Source organism: Bos taurus, chromosome 13 (assembly GCF_002263795.3).
Source record: "Bos taurus isolate L1 Dominette 01449 registration number 42190680 breed Hereford chromosome 13, ARS-UCD2.0, whole genome shotgun sequence".
Taxonomy (NCBI): domain Eukaryota; kingdom Metazoa; phylum Chordata; class Mammalia; order Artiodactyla; family Bovidae; genus Bos; species Bos taurus.
In genome coordinates, this window is record NC_037340.1 from 23,499,777 (window position 1) to 23,517,918 (window position 18,142).

The following is an 18,142-nucleotide window of genomic DNA, read 5'->3' on the forward strand; positions in this document are numbered from 1 at the left end:
GAACAGTTTAAAGGAAAAAAAGGATCAAGACCGAAATGATTCTTCTAATGTCTGAGAGACATGGAAGACCCTTTAATCCTGCTCTGGGTTCGTAACTCTCGCTCTTTTGATCCACACTGCAGGGTGTGCCCCAGTTGTCCCTCTGCTTGTCAGAAGAACCAGAAGACCATATTAAGGCTGCTGCTGCCTGGGCCTTGGGACACATTGGGAGACACACTCCTGAGCACGCACGGGCCGTCGCTGTCACAAACACTCTGCCTGTCCTGCTCTCTTTGTACATGTCAACCGAGAGTTCTGAGGATCTTCAAGTGAAAGTAAGTGCTTAATTCTTCATCGTTTTAATGAAGGTTTGTTAGGTTTTTAATTCATAATATGTAATTTAAAATGTTTTAATTTTTATTGTGGACAACATCTTTTTTTTTTTTTTTTTGTACGCTTGATTGATTGATTTTTGTCTGTGCTGGTCTTTGCTGCTGCTCTCAGACTTTGTTTAGTTGCTGTGAGCGGAGGCTAGCCTAGTTGTGGTGTGTGGGCTCTAGGGCACTTGGGCTTCAGTAATTGAAGCTGATGGGCTCACTAGTTGTGCATGGGCTTAGTTGTTCCAAGATATATGTTATCTTTCTGGACCAGGGATGGAACCTGTGTCTCCTGCACCGCAGGGCAGTTTCTTAACCACTGACTGGACCACCAGGGAAGTCCAACAATATCATTTTTCTGAGTCAAGAAATAAGTTTATCAGAAGAATTGAGGTGACTCTTTGAAAACGAATTACCCTTGTCTCTAAAAATCAATGATAAATTTTAAAGGAAGTTCTCTAGGGTACAAAGTTTTTTGTAAAATGAATGTCTGATTGTTGCCACTTACATTTCTATTGACTTTTCTTATGGAATAGGAGTTAAATAATAGGACTTTGGAGGTGAAATTGGCCAGAGAGAACTTTAGTCCATTTTAAATTAAAAATTGAGCCTAAAAAAATTTAAAAGGAATGCCTCTCCAAAGGCATTCCTGAAGCATGAGTGACGAGTGACCTCTCCTAACTCCAAGTCTGTCTGATCTTTTAGTTATGTCTTATATTTGTTCCTTGAAAGGAAAATGACCATAAGATTCCCAAAATTAAACATTTAAAAATCTTGTATTAAAAAAATGAAGATTTCTGAAAAAAAAATTACTAACTACTAAAATGGTTCATTAAACACTAATATAAAGCAGGATGGGTTTTAAAAATAATCTTAGAATTTCAAAGGAAGAAAAATGTTTCCCAACATACTCCCTATTAGGAAAACATCTAACTTCTTGAAAGCAGCTCTCAGGATTAACTTGGGTTGAGGGAAATACACAGGAAAGACAATAATTCAAGATAAAATGAACAGTAAGTTAAATTGTAACTTAAATTTGAAGGAAAACAATAAAGTAACAAATAGGAAAACACATTTTACAACAACTTTAGACAGTATAATGGGACAGGAAATCTATTTGAACTGCACAGTTTGAGGGACTCTGAAAGCTATCAAGTGAGTCATTTATTTATAAATTTTATAAAAGTAAATTTATGTTGATTTGATTATGTTTACATGTTTTTTCTCTACAAACTCATTGAGGGAAGTTGATTTCTAAGATTAAGATTAAGATTTCTAAGATTTCCATTTTTATAAGACTTTCTAGATTAAAGCAATGATTTAATAGATTTCTATTACTTGTCTCTAATGTTGAGTCTATTCCTTGGCAAAGCATGGTAGATGGTAAAATTGATAATGTGCTAAGGTCTTTTCCTGTGTAACAATTCTGTGATTCTTTGACTTTCTGGTGAGAAAACACAAATCCATTTCCAGTTTTGAGTTGTCTAAATACAGATGATTTACATATGTGTAATTTTAACCTATGTATGTCTTTCTCTTTTTACGTCAAAATTCTTTAACCCATTATCATCATTGTCTTTCTTCCTCCCTCCCTCTCCCCCTTCCCTACTTCCTCCTCTTTCCTTCTCCCTCCTCCTCACTTCTCATCCTCCCCACCCTTACCTCTAGTGATCCAGGGAAATAAAAGAATACATCAGCTACAGCATGAATAATTAATAGCAGAGTAGATAGTAATTATAGTTTGAGAAACCCTTGCAAATAGTCTCTTAGGGAGCGCTATATACTATTTACATGCTACCAAGTTTATATAACTTGATTTTTGATTAACATTATGATGCTATATTGTATAAATATCATCGGAGTAAAAATAGTTGATTACTTTTTGAAGTCAGATAATTTTTATTGTATATTAGTTTAACAAAGGTGGTTTTGTTAAAACATTAAGGTTTACTAATAGAAGTTTCCTTCTACCTTTATTTGATACAATATTTTCAGGAAATACAGTAGGTATTAAATTAAAAGTGATTTATCAATCATTATCCTGTCATCAATCTTTCCAAGGCTTTAAATCCATACAAATGTTTTCTTATTGTAGGGACTTAATCATTCTGTTGTTTTTTTTTTCTTCTCCAAGGTCTCTTGGATTCTATCAGTTGTTTTAAAGGCTTTAGAGTAAAAGTCCAAACCCTTTGATTTGACACTATCTCAAAAGGGAAAAGTATCCAAGCACTTTAGGAACTGTCTCATGGTGTTTCTCATTTGTTATTCTGTAGCAGCTTTCAAATTACAAGGCCATGTTGAAGTTACTTTTGTCCCAAAGACATGTAAGCTTTTGTAAGCATTCTCTAATTGGTTCTGATCCAGGAGAGCCCAGGAGCAGCTCCTTGGAATTTCTTGCACATTTTCACATGGTCTTACTATCTGCCTGTACCTATGTAATTTCAAATGCCTTATGAAAGTGAAAAAAATATGTATCTTTTATATAATCATCTTACCCATATATACTTTGAAAATATTCAGGTAGTTGCATTTTTATTTGTTTTGATTCAGAGGTATTAGATGGAATTAGTTTGGTATTTGAATGGTTACAAAGCTATTCAAATAGTTATAAGACTATTTCTAACATAATTATTTAAATATTACATTCTTACTGTCTTGGTTGTTCCCCTTTGTTTTTAGCAGCTTTATTGAAATATAACTCATATTCCATATAATTTACCCATTTTAAACTATATAATTCAATGGTTTAGTGAAGATTCACAGGTGCTACCATTGCCACAGTCTAATTTTAGAACTTTTTATTTTCCCATTAGCTGTCACTCCATGTCCTCCCTGTCTAGCCCCAGGCAACCATTATTTTACTATCTGTCTTTGAGGATTTGCCACTTCTGGACATTTCATTTAAACAGAACCATACAATATATGTTGCCCTTTGTGCCTGGCTTCTTTCGCTAAGTGTAAGTTTCAAGGTTCATCCATGTTGTAACATATATCAATATTTTGTTCCTTTTAATTACCAAATAATATTCATTGTATTGATATGCCACATTTTGCTTTTCTATTCACTGCTTGGACCTTGGGTTGTTTCTACTCCTTGACCATCATGAAAATGCCACTATGAACATAACTGTACAAGTTTTTGTATGGATGTATGTTTTCATTTCTCTTGGGTATATACCTAGGAATAGACTTGTGAGGTCGTATGATAACTCTTTTTAACATTTTGAGGAACTGTCAAACTGTTTTCCAATGTAGTTATACCATTTTGATTCCCAGCAGCAATGTATGAGGGTTCTAATTTTCAACATCATTGCCATCTCTCGTTACTGTCTTTATTTTTAATTGTAGCCATCCTAGTGGGTATGCATTCATATCTCATTATGGTTTTGATTTGCATTTCCCTGATGGCTAAAGATGCTGAAATTTTTTTTCTTGTGCTTACTGGCCATTTGTATATCTTTTTTGGAGAAATGTCTAATCAGACCTTTGGCCCATTTTTAAATTGGGCTATTTATGTTTTTATTATTGAGAATTTAAGGATTCTTTACATCTTATGGATACAAGTCCTTATCAGATGTATGACTTACAAATATTTTTTCCTATTTGGTGGGTTGTCTTATCATTTTATTGATAGTATTGTTTACAACAAGTCTGTAAAAAATTTTAATGAGATTCAATTTATCTTTTTTTTTTTGTTTTTTCGCTCCTGTGCTTTTGGAGCTATATGTGAGAAGACTTTTCCTAGCACAGAGTCAAGAAGATTTACTCCTGTGTAACCCCCTCATTTAAATAACTATAGCTCTTTGGTCAGAATACTTTCAGAATAAAATTAACTTTTGAATAAAGAAGCATTTTTCATTTTAAGCAGTTTTCAAGGAAGATCATTCATTTTCAACAATGAAACAACAATGAATGATTTTTTGTTACTCCTTTCATTTTCTGTGAAAAACAAAGCGGCATCAAGTGTTTGTCTCGAATTGACAATTTTGTTTTGCTAATTACTATTCTTATGTGTATTGTTAATAGGAAAAAAGGGTAGTATTGCTAATCACTTATTGTGGTTTCTACAAGAGCTTTGATCAGTGTGGCTACAGTCAGCTTTTAGAAATGACAGAAAAATTAATGAATGTAGAATTGTAGATGCTACACTAGTTTGTAGGAAAACCAGGCTCAAACCCAAGTTGTCCTACACAGACAGTCCATGATTCCTTCCCTCACATCATCATGTAATATTATATATGTCTAAAGATAGACACTAACTACTAAATGCTGTGACATTTAGCAAAATTCATAATCTCTTATTCATTATTTTGAAGTAACACATGACTTGATTTTCTGACCCAGGTAAAGAAAAGGATTTGTTGACCCCACATAATTTCTGTACAATTTACAGAATAAAATTATAGGAACAATTTTATTTCACTCACAGCCACAAGTCACCAAATACAAGTCATATTTTCTAAAGGCTTATACATTTTAAACCCAACATATAACATGATCTTGTATGTAGAAAATCCTAAGGAATACACACACACACATTCATTAATACTAGAAGTAGTAAGAGTTCAACAGAATCACTGGGTGGAAGAGAAATATGTAAAAACCAACTGTATTTTTGTATTCTAGTAGTGAGTAATTCAAATATGAAAGTAAGAAAATAGTTTCATTTATAATAGCATCACAAGAATAAAATATTTAGGAATAAATTTAACAAAAGAAGTATAAGACTTGTACACTGAAAACTGTAAAACATTGCTGAAAAAATTAAAGAAGATCTGAATAAATGAAGAGACATTCCATGTTCACAGATCGGAAGGTTTGATATTGTTAAAATGGCAATTCAATACTGTTAAAAATGATCTATATTTTCAATACAATCCCTTTCAAAATCCCAGATGTCTTTTTTCCTCAAAAAACTTGAGAAGCTGATCCTGAGATTCATATAGAAATGCAAAGGACTTGAACTTGCCAAAACAGTCTTGAGAAAGAAAGACTTAACACTGCCCAGTTTCAAAACTTACTATAAAGCTACACAAACAAGGTGCTTACAGAAAGACTATATAGATATCAATGTAGTAATCAAATAAAAAATCTGAAATGGACCCTTTTATCGTCAACTGACTTTCCCAAAGGTGCCAAGGCAATTTAATGTTAAAAGATAGTCTTGTCAGCAAATGGTACTAGGACAATTATTATATCTTCAGAGAAAAATATTAATTTGGATCCTTATCTCGTACCATACACTAGAATTAACTAAAAATGAATAATACTGATAGATCTAAATGTAAGAATTAAGATTATAAAACTCTTAGAAGAAAACATAGGAGTAAGTCTTTTTAGCCTTGGAATAGGCATTGATTTCTTAAAAATGACACTTAAAGCACAAGTAATAAAAGAAAACACTGATAAATTGGATTTCATCAAAATGAAAAACTTGTATGCCCCAGAAGACATTACTGAAAAAATGAAAAGACAAGCCACAGACTGAAAAATTACTCGCAAATCATATATTCAAGCAAGGACTTGTATTCAAAGTATATAAAGAGCTCTTACAACTCAATAATAAGAAGATACATAACCTCACTAAGCAATGGGCAAAAATGAATAGACATTTCACTGACAAATGACCAATCAGCACATAGAAAGATTCTCAACATCATTAGTCACTAGAGAAACACAAATCAAAATCATAATGAGATATTACTTCACACCCACAAGAATGGCTATAATTAATAAGACAGAAAATAACAAGTGTTGGTCTTTCTATGGAGAATTGAACCTTCCTACACTACTGGTGACCCACTCCAGTATTCTTGCCTGGAGAATCCCAGGGACAGAGGAGCCTAGTGGGCTGCCGTCTATGGGGTTGCACAGAGTCAGACATGACTGAAGCAACTTAGCAGCAGCAGCAGCAGCAGCACACTACTGGTGAGAATGTAAAATGTTGCAGTCATGTTGAAAAAGAGTTTGGTAGTTTCTCAAAATATTAAACATAAATTTACCATTATCACCCAATAACTCTACTCTTCAGTATTTTCCCAAGTGAAAAAATTTGCATGTGAATCTTCATAGCAGCATTATTCATATTAGCCCAAAGTGGAATTAACCCAAATGTCCATCAACTGGTGAATGGATAAACAAAATGTGATAAATCCCTGTAATGGAATACTATTTGACAATGAAAGGAGTGAAGTACTAATATGTGCTATAACATGGATGAACCTCAGAAACATTATACTTAGCAAGGGAGGCCAGAACCAAAAGTTAACATATTATGATTTCATTTATATGGATGGTCCACAAAAGTAAAATTTATAGAGACAGGAAGTAGATTAGTAATTGTCTGGGATTGGTAGGATAAGTGGAGGAGGAAATATGGAATAACTATAAATGGGCGTGGGGTTTTTTGGGATGATGAAAATGTTCTAAAATTAGATTGTGGTGATGGTTGCCCAACTCTGTAAATTTACTAAAAATCCATTGAACCGTGCACTTAAAATGAGTGAATTTATGGTATGTAAATTATATCTCAATAGTGTTGTTAAATAATCTTAAGCCCAGATATTGACAAGTAAACAAAATCTTAACTAATAGACTAATATTTGTTTCATGCTGGATGATTCAACTGATTATTATTAATGATATACATCCTGATATAGAAGTTTATAGTCAAAAATCAAGTATATTTCTTGATGAAGGATAGTAAAGCTCAGCGGATTCCTACTGTCATTAGATTCTTGATGAATAACTTGACAGTCTGTCACCAACTTGGAACTGTTAGGATTGGGGTAGGGCTGTCTGGTACAGTGAATGTGATCTCCACTAGCACATTAGTAGACTTTGTCACCAACAGCTGTTAAGTTCATCATAAAGCTCTTCATTTTGTTTTCAAACTCCAGATCACAAGACGTGACTTTTTGTCACGCTTTCATTAATTACTTACTTTGGTATGTATTTTGCTTTGTATTTCAATAGAGTAAAAAAGCCATAAAGAATATCTTACAAAAATGCACCTATTTACCAGCTCTTGAACCATTTCTGTATGATGCTCCTCCCAATATTCTGAAGCACGTGGTTGGACAATTCAGTAAGGTAAGACATGCTCTCTTAGCCTGGAAGTGGGGAAAGAGAATTAAAACGAGGTATTAACTTGCATTGTTTTGTTGGGTCAGTGTTTTCTTCTGTAAGATGGGGGCAGGGTTTTACTATTTGATTTTACTGATCATATCGACAGGGAGGGTAATATAGGTTAATAAAATTCACACATAACTAATTCACACTTTTTTCTTCATCATGCTTCCTCACAGCCTCTGTACTGTCTTTTTTATGTTCTTGGAGAATAGAAGAGTCAACATGTGAAAACCTCATAACCCTTTGGTAGTTTTCCTGGTGACTCTTAGTCTCACTCAGCTGGAAACAACTGCAAAGATCCCCACAGTATTTTTTGTGAAATCCATGTATTTAACCGGAGATGCTTCCAGACAGTCATTTGGAATGTATTGGCTTATTTGGTAACCACTCTTTAACCAGCATGGCTGTCATGTTTCTTAGCTCACTGCAGACTCAAGATAGTAAGGTGGAAAGGTCAAGCTGCTGGATGGGGTTCAGCCAGAGGAACTGACTCCTGACAGCTGAGGCCAAGAGAGAGTGTGTGTGCTCCCACAGCCGTGGATGGCCAGGAGGGGGACCCTAAGTCATCAAGAAGTGGTCAGGTTGTGTTCAGGTTGGATTTAGGAAAATAGGGTCTTTGAAATTAGTATCTCGGTGTGGCTGTGAGCTCAGGCTCTGGAGCTGGGTTGCCTGGGTTTCTACTAGCAGCAATACCTTTAACGACATCTTGACCTCTCTGAATCTTAGTGTAATTATCCATAGACTGGGGCTAATAAGAGAACCTATTTTATAGGGTCATGTAAAGATTAATGAGTTGTTATATGTATAGAGTTTAGCCTAATCCCAGGCACTCAAAAAAAAAAAAAAAAACAAACACCCACAAAACCCCAAAAAGTTGTTTTTGAGAAATAAAACATAAAAGTGCTAAAGGCTGATTTTAAAAAATTAATAAAAATGAATGGGGGCCAAATTCACTTGAAGCATCAGTTATAAGGCTGTATAAAGGAGGTACTACTGTTGTGTACTATGTTTCTACAAATAATAAACAAAAACTGTATGTTGTTAAAATGTTTAAGCTAGGCCCTACAGCTGAATAGGTCTAGTTTTAGGTATTCCTCTGAAAAATCATACTGTCTTTGAGTCATTTCTGTGATCTCCAACCTCTTGCTGCCCCTTAAGCACCACAGTCACTGTATGGTAGAAGGTTTTACGTTGCTAAAGCCCCCTCAGGATATAGCTCTGTGTATCAAACACCTGTGCTCTGTCTTCTTCCTTCTAAGAAAATAATGAGACTTCCCTGTGGTCCAGTGGCTAAGACTCTGTGCTCCCAGTGCAGGGGGCCCAGGTTTAATACGTGGTTGGGGAATTAGATCCCGTATGATGCGTCGAAGATCCCACATGTTGCAACTGAGACCTGGCGCAGTCAAATAAATACATTAAAAAAAAAAAGAAAATAATCAACCTTTGTTTTCTGGATGCTAAGTAAGAAAGCAACCAGTTAATTTGATCAGCTAAGAGGGAGGAAGGTGTAAGGGGACGAGTGGATCATCTACAGACAGTCATCACCTCTTGTGAGTAGCTGACATTATTTCTGAAAGTTTCATTTCATACTCTAATTTTTTAGGCTACCAGGAGTGAGATATTCTAGTTTTATTGAACTTGCTGTGAAAACGAACACTAGCCTGAACTGAGTTCAAAATAAGTCACTTTTAAAGTAAGTCAGTGGGATTTGTGGAAGTTAGCTAAGATAAACACAATACCACATACCACATACTCTTATGAATGTGCCTTTAGGAATATTTGCTTCAGGTAGAATTTTACCTTTTCCTTAATCTAAGGATCCAGAGCACTAGAAAAGAGAGAGGAAAGCAAGGCAGAAGATAAAAAGATATTAATTTAAAAGATAGAAGGTAATAAAAACTCTCCAGGCCAAACAAAATATTTAAAGCCTATCGGCATTTCTGTTTTTTAGAAACATGCACACTTAGTGTCATCTTTTATTGTCCAGTTGATGTGTATTATCATTCTAATAGCAAAATCCCTTTGTAGTTTTAGTTTTGTTAAATGCCTACATGTTAAGCATTAAGGGATAGACAAAAATAGTTAACACCAAGTTCTTTTTCAAGGAACTTTATAATTGAGCTGGGGGACTGGATGAAACAATCATAAAACACTTCAGTGTGCTAGACTTCATAATAAACTTTTAAAAATTTTATTTTTTTAATAGCTTATGGGATCTTAGTTTCCTGATCAGGGATGGAACCTGTGCCCTCTGCAGTGGAAGTGTGGAGTCTTAGTAACCCCTGGACCACCAGGGAAGTCCCTGATAGTTAAACTATTATGTGGCAAGTGCACTGAATGGGGTCTAACAGAATGCTTTGAGAGAAGAAATGTACCCAGCTCAGCCTGGGAAAGAGAGTAGGGGTGTCCCAGAGAAAGTTTCTTAAAGGAAGTTACCCCCAAGTAATGGGAGAAGTGTGTGGAGGGCAGAAGGGATTTCGAAGAGGAGGAAGCAGCATAGGCAAAGCAAAAAATGCTTCAGATGCACCCTTTGAGGTCATTGAAACACAATTTAGTGTAGAGGTTGGTATGGAAGGACTTCGGAGAGGTATTTAGGACCTGAGTCACAGAAGAGCCCCTGAGCTTGCCTTTAACTTTGGAGACACCTTGAATGGCTATAAGCGAAGGACGGCCCCTGTAGTATATCATACCTATATGGTTGGATCTCTATTACCTTTGCTTCTGTTCATTGGCTTTATTCCATCTCCACAGCATACCAAGTTGGTACATTTCCAAAAAGGCTGCATTTTTCTTGCAATCATTTGCAGATTTAGGCTCATTATGTTCCAGGTATATTAGACATAAATTCTCTTTTTCATTTCCTCATATATTATTGCTTTTCAAGAGTAAAAGTCCAGCTTGGGAAAGAAAAGCTGACACTTTTATGTGCTTCACTTTTCAAGGTGCTGCCACATGATAGCAAAGCTCGACGACTTTTTGTAACAAGTGGTGGACTTAAAAAGGTGCAAGAGATAAAAGCAGAACCTGGATCTCTCCTTCAGGAATATATCAACAGCATTAACAACTGTTACCCAGAAGAAATAGTAAGGTAGGAAAAATGGACTTTGGGAAGGTCAATGTTATTCTGTTTTTCTCTTCTCAAATTGAGATTTTTATATCCACTATGTGAAAATGTGGACTTTGAAATAGCACAGACGACCAAAATATACTTCTGCTTCTCCCTCAATCTTTTTTATCCTTCAAATTAAATGATGTTCTGATTGACACATACTTTTCCAAATGAAACTGAAATGTCATTTGAGACATTTCTGTAGTAATTTAATATGTGCTTTACTAAAGAGTACCCCAAAACAGAGTTCAAAGTAAATTATCAACTGTTAATAGAAAGTGTTTGATTTTCATAGTTCCCTGCATATTGTTTCTCTGCCTTAAGCTCACATTCATATCAAAGAGACTATTATTACAAATTACAAATTACTGCTATTACAGATAGAAAGGAGATGTTGATGGAATACTCAGTTCAGTTCAGTCGCTCAGTCATGTCCTACTCTTTGCGACCCCATGGACTACAGGATGCCAGGCTTCTCTGTCCATCACCAATTTCCGGAGCTTGCTCAAACTCATGTCCATCGAGTTGGTGATGCCATCCAACCATCCTCTGTCGTCCCCTTCTCCTCCTTCCTTCAATCTTTCCCAGCATCAGGGTCTTTTCCAATGAGTCAGTTCTTTGCCTCAGGTGGCCAAAGTATTGGAGTTTCAGCTTCAACATCAGTCCTTCCAATGAATATTCAGGATTGATTTCCTTAGGATTGACTGGTTTTATCTCCTTGCAGTCCAAGGGACTCTCAAGAGTCTTCTCCAACACCACAGTTCAAAAGCATCAATTCTTCAGCGTTCAGTTTTCTTTATGGTCCAACTCTCACATCCATACATGACTACTGGAAAAACCATAGCTTTGACTAGACGGACCTTTGTCAGCAAAGTGATGTCTCTGCTTTTTAATATGCTGTCTAGGTTGGTCATAGCTTTTCTTCCAAGGAGCAAGCACCTTTTTAATTTCATGGCTGCAGTCACCATCTGCAGTGATTTTGGAGCCCAAGAAAATAAAGTCTGTCACTGTTTCCATTGTCTCCCCATCTATTTCCCATGAAGTGATGGGACCGGATGCCATGATCTTCATTTTTTGAATGTTGAGTTTTAAGCCAGCTTTATCACTCTCCTCTTTCACTTTCATCAAGAGGCTCTTTAGTTCCTCTTTGCCTTCTGCTATAAGGGTGGTGTCATCTGCATGTCTGAGGTTATTGATATTTCTCTCAGCAGTCTTGATTCCAGCTTGTGCTTCATCCAACCTGGCATTTCACATGATGTACTCTGCATATAAGTTAAATAAGCAAGGTGACAGTATACAGCCTTGACGTACTCCTTTCCCAATTTGGAACCAGTCCATTGTTCTATGTCTGGTTCTAACTGTTGCGTCTTGACCTGCATACAGATTTCTCAGGAGGCAAGTAAGGTGGTTTGGTATTCTCATCTGTTAATTTTCCACAGTTTGTTGTGATCCACACAGTCAAAGGCTTTGGTGTAGCCAATAAAGCAGAAGTAGATGTTTTTCTACTCAGCCATAAAAAAAGAATGCAGTATTGCTGTTTGCAGCAACATGGATGCAACTAGAGATTATCATAATAAGTGAAGTAAATCAGAAAGACAAATACTATATGATATCACTTATATGTGGAATCTAAAATATGTCACAAATGAACCTATCTATAAAACAGGAATAGACTCACATACATAGAGTACAGACTTGGGTTGCCAAGGGTGAGGAAAGACTGTAAGGTGGAATTAGCAGACATAAACTATTATATAGGATGTTTAAACAACAAGGTCCTACTGTATAGCACAGGGAAGTATATTCAGTGTCCTTTGGCAAACCATAATGGAAAAGAATATAAGAAGAATGTCTATATGTGTATAACTGAGTCACTTTGCTGTATAGCAGAGATTTGCACAACACTGTAAATCAACTATATCAATAAAAGAATAGAAAGTGATATTGAATGGCAAAAAGAAAGTTACTATCTGTATCTGAAAAAAATAATATTTATGAAATGCAGGTTCTTCATAGTAATGTAGCAGGAAGCTATTTTCAAGATTAATTTTTAATTTATTTTTAAAATTGGTGTATAGTTGCTTTACAATATTGTGTTAGTTTCTGCTATACAACAAAGTGAATCAGCTGTATGTATACACATAGCCCCTCCCTCTTGAGCCTCCCTCTCACCGCCCTAGGTCATAACAAAGCACCCAGTTGAGCTCCCTGTGCTGTACAGCAACTTCCAACTGGCTATATCCTGTGCATACAGTAGTGTGTAGACAGTAGTCGGTGCTACTCTCAGCTCATCCCACCCTTGTCTTCCCCCACCGTGTTTCTGTGTCTGCATCTCCATTCCCGTCCTGCAAATAGGTTCATCAGTGCCATTTTTCTAGATTCCATATGTATGTGTTAATATTTGTTTTTCTCTCTCTGACTTACTTCACTGCATGTGACAGACTCTAGGTTCATCCACATGATGACAGATGGCCCAATTTCATTCCTTTTTATGGCTGAGTAATATTCCATTACTTATATATACCACATCGTCTTTATCCATTCATCTGTTGATGGACATCTAGGTTGCTTCCATGTCCTGGCTATTGTAAATAGTGCTGCAGTGAACCCTGGGATGCATGTGTCTTTTGAATTATGGTATTCTCAGGGTATGCTCAGGAGTGGGATTGCTAGGTCATAAGGTAGTTCTATTTTTAGTTTTTTAAGGAACCTCTATACAGTTTTCCATAGTGACTGTACCAATTACATTCCCACCAACAGTGTAGGAGTATTCCATTTTCTCCACACAATCTCCAGCATTTAGTAATCAATATAAAAATTATTAACGAGCTATTTGACATTTTTTAAACTAAGTTCTGGAAATCTGGTGGGCATTTTGTCACTTCCAATACATCTCAATTTAGATATTAAATTTCATTGGAAATACATGATCTGTATTTAGATTACATAAAGTTTACAGTTGAAATGCAAGTTGTTCCAAACACACTTAAATTTTTTTCCAACAACTGAGTTGAATATCATTTATTAATATTTTTAATTAAAATTTAATGTAAAAGTCAGTTCCTCAGTCATATTTCTAGGGCTCGAGAGCCACCCTAGCTAGTGGCTACCATGTGAAACAGCATGATTTTTAAAGTTTTGGTTTTTCTAAATCCACGCTTTACCATTTCTATAAAAAGTATTTACCTTGTATCTAATGCATTTATAAGACCTAGGAAGGTGAGGCCTGCTTTAAAATTTGTGACTAACTCATAGAGAAACAGCTGTAACTTCCTTGGTGTAGGAATACTTGGAAGAGACTCACTGTTTAGGGGCAGTTTTTCTCAAGGGTAGGAGGCCTTTTGGGACTTCCCAAGTGCTCAGTGGGAAAGAATCTGCCTGCCAATGCAGGAAACACAAGAGATGTAGATTCAATTCCTGGATTGGGAAGATGCCATGGAGAAGGAAATGGCAACCCACTCCCATATTGCTGAGATAATCCCATGGACAGAGGTCCATGGTGTTGCAGAGTTGGACACAAGTGAGCAACTGAGCACTCACATAAGCCTTTGGTGGAGAAATATTCTTTAATGTAGCTCTTTATGTATGCATGTATGTACATGTTTATCCGTGACTGCTTGTAAGCACGCTGTTGAGAAAACACAGCTCTTCTATCCACAGTAACTTGACAAAATGTGGAAGAAATTAATGTAACATAAATTATGAGTTTTTAAGTCAAGCACGTGAGGAGAAATAAAGATAATTAACAAAGGATAAAGTAAGTCTTGAACATTAGGTTTTATCTGGAGAAAACACCTTAGGAGGTTTAATTATTCCAAGTGTTTTAGAAAATTTTAAATTACATTTGCTAGGTTTTTTTATCCATTTATTGTATCATATATTTATTGTTGTGATCCACACAGTCAAAGACTTTGGTGTAGTCAATAAAGCAGAAGTAGATGCTTTTCTGGAATTCTCTTTTTCAATGATCCAATGGATGTTGATCTCTGGTTGACCAGTTTGATCTCTGGTCCCTCTGCCTTTTCTAAATCCAGCTTGAACATCTGGAAGTTCTTGGTTCATGTACCATTGAAGCCTGGCTTGGAGAATTTTGAGCATTACTTTGCTGGCATGTGAGATGAGTGCAATTGTGCGGTAGTTTGAACATTCTTTGGCATTTCCTTTCTTTGGGATTGGAATAAGAACTGACCTTTTCCAGTCCTGTGGCCACTGCTGAGTCTTCCAAATTTGCTGGCATATTGAGTGCAGCACTTTCACAGCAGCATCTTTTAGGATTTGAAATAGCTCAACTGGAATTCCATCACCCTCACTAGCTTTGTTCGTAGTGATGCTTCCTAAGGCCCTCACTTGACTTCACATTCCAGGATATCTGGCTCCAGGTGAGTGATCACACCATTGTGGTTATCTGGGTCATTAAGATCTTTTTTGTACGGTTCTTTTGTGTATTCTTGCCACCTCTTCTTAATTATCTTCTGGTTCTAATAGGTTCATATCATTTCTGTCCTTTATTAGGCCCATCTTTGCATGAAATGTTTGTTCCCTTGGTATCTCTAGTTTTTTTCAAGAGATCTCTAGTCTTTCCCATTCTGTTGTTTTCCTCTATTTCTTTGCATTGATCACTTACAAAGGATTTCTTGTCTTTCCTTGCTATTCTTTGGAACTCTGCATTCAGATGCTTATATCTTTCCTTTTCTCCTTTGCCTTTAGCTTGTCTTCTTTTCCCAGCTATTTGTAAGCCCTGCTCAGACAACCATTTTGCCTTTTTGCATTTCTTTTTCTTGGGGATGTTTTGATCACTGCCTCCTGTACAATGTCATGAACCTCTGTACATAGTTCTTCAGGCACTCTGTCTATCAGATCTAATCCCTTGAATCTATTTGTCACTTCCATTGTATAGTCATAAGGGATTTGATTTAGGTCATACCTGAATGGTCTAGTGGTTTTCCCTACTTTCTTCAACTTAAGTCTGAATTTGGCAATAAGGAGTTTATGATCTGAGCCACAGTCAGCTCCCAGTTTGTTTTTGCTGACTGTATAGAGCTTCTTCGTCTTTGGCTGCAAAGAATATAATCAATCTGATTTCAGTGTTGACCATCTGGTGTTGTTCATGGGTAGAGTCACCTCTCATGTTGTTGGAAGAGGGTGTTTCATATGACCAGCATGTTCTCTTGGCAAAACTCCATTAGCCTTTGCCCTGCTTCATTTTGTACTCCAAGGACAAACTTGCCTGTTACTCAAAGTGTTTCTTGACCTACTACTTTTGTATTCCAGTTTCCTATGATTAAAAGGACATCTTTTTTGGTGTTAGTTCTAGAAGCTCTTGTAGGTCATCATAGAACTGTTCAACTTCAGCTTCTTGGCATTAGTGGTTGGAGCATAGACTTGAATTACTGTGATATTGAATGGTTTGCCTTGGAAAGGAACAGAGATCATTCTGTCATTTTGGAGATTGCTCTTAAGTACTGCATTTTGGACTCTTTTGTTGACTATGAGGGCTACTTCATTTCATCTAAGGATTTCTTGCCTGCGGTAGTAGACATAAGGGTCATCTGAATTAAATTCACCCATTCTGGTCCATTTTAGTTCACTGTTTCCTAAAACAGCCATCTCCTGTTTGACCACTTCCAATTTACCTTGATTTGTGGACCTAACTTTCCAGTTTCTATGCAGTATTGTTTCTTACAGCATCGAACTTTACTTCCACCACCAGTCACATCCACAACTGGATATTGTTTTCGCTTTGGCTCCATCTCTTCTTTCTGGAGTTATTTCACCACTCTTCTCCAGTAGCATATTGAGTACCTATGGACCTGGGGAGTTCATCTTTTTCAATGTCATATCTTTTTGCCTTTTCATACTGTTCATGGGGTTCTCAAGACAAGAATAGTGAAGTGCTTTGCCATTCCCTTCTCTAGTAGACTGTGTTTTGTCAGAACTCTATCTTGGGTGACCCTACATGGCATGGCTCATAGTTTCATTGAGTTAGACAAGGCTGTGATCCATGTGCCTCCTGAGAAATCTGTATGCAGGTCAAAGAGCAACAGTTAGAGCTGTACATAGAACAACCAACTGATTTCAAATTGGGAAAGGAGTACATCAAGGGTGTACATTGTCACCCTACTTATTTACTTTATAGAGTACATCATGTGAAATGCTGGGCTGTATGAAGCACAAGTTGGAATCAAGACTGCTGAGAGAAATATCAATAACCTCAGACATGCAGATGACACCACCCTTATAGCAGAAGGCAAAGAGGAACTAAAGAGCCTCTTGATAAAAGTGAAAGAGGAGAGTGATAAAGCTGGCTTAAAACTCAGCATTCAAAAAATGAAGATCATGGCATCCAGTCCCATCACTTCATGGGAAATAGATGGGGAGACAATGGAAACAGTGACAGACTTTATTTTCTTGGGCTCCAAAATCACTGCAGATGGTGACTGCAGACATGAAATTAAAAGGGGTTTTCTCCTTGGAAGAAAAGCTATGACCAGCCTAGATAGTATATTAAAAAGCAGAGACATCACTTTGCTGACAAAGGTCCGTCTAGTCAAAGCTATGGTTTTTCCAGTAGTCATGTATGGATGTGAGAGTTGGACCATAAAGAAAACTGAACGCTGAAGAATTGATGCTTTTGAACTGTGGTGTTGGAGAAGACTCTTGAGAGTCCCTTGGACTGCAAGAAGGTGAAACCAGTCATCCATAAGGAAATCAATCTGAATATTCTTTGGAAGGACTGATGCTGAAGCTCCAATACTTTGGCTACTTTGAAAGTACCCTTTCTTTGCCATTGCACTGATACTCCTTAAATGTTTTGCTGTGTTTCTGGTACAGTCTTGTGAGCTGGTGTTCTCTTCCTTGATTGTTTCTAACCTCATACACAAAGCATTTCTGTAATATAATTGGTTGGTGTAGTAGAGATTTCATTCAGAGAATTATTTCAGATAAATATCTTCATTGAATCTTTTGTGCCTACTGTGCTAAATCTTTTCACAAAGATCTAATAGAAAATTTTCTTTTTCAGGTATTATTCCCCTGGATATTCAGAAACACTTCTGCAGAGAGTGGACAGCTATCAACCACTTACTAACTGAGCAAAGTTACATTTTTATGCTCGAATTGATAGCAAAGTATTTGTGAATGATATTTGTTAAAGCTCTTTCTAAGTATTTGAGCTAAATACATACTAATTTAGTCAATGTGAAATACTTTTGGATAATATTTTCTAAATTTATGTAACACTCTAGTGGTTTGAATGTATGAGGAACTAGTCACTATCCTTTGCATAGGATCTGATGGAAAGGCAAATTTAAAAAACACAATAAAGGGTCTTCACAAATTTGTTATTGTTCCATTAAAGACCACACATGCACACACTTCTAACTAGATATAGACGAAAGATAGTGTTCAGAAACTCTTAATTAATTTGCCAGTTCCTCATGGGCACAGGCAAGGAAGACTGGCCTTGGAAAGTCTAGGGATATCCAAAGGAAGTAGTTGCAAGAGGACACAGATGACAAAGTGCAAGGCATTTGAAAGATGCTGATGC

At 36.4% G+C, this 18,142-nt stretch overlaps 1 protein-coding gene across 1 annotated transcript in view; it reads left to right on the forward strand.

Annotated features, from left to right (window-relative positions):
• SPAG6 (sperm associated antigen 6) overlaps positions 1-17,926 on the forward strand; it is a 62,668-nt gene extending 44,742 nt beyond the window's left edge. Inside the window, 4 exon segments of the mRNA NM_001038185.2 lie at positions 123-314; positions 7,332-7,448; positions 10,430-10,575; positions 17,618-17,926. Coding sequence (NP_001033274.1) covers positions 123-314; positions 7,332-7,448; positions 10,430-10,575; positions 17,618-17,687 — 525 coding nt within the window. The 3' untranslated portion in view covers positions 17,688-17,926.
• Positions 17,927-18,142: the final 216 nt, after the last annotated feature.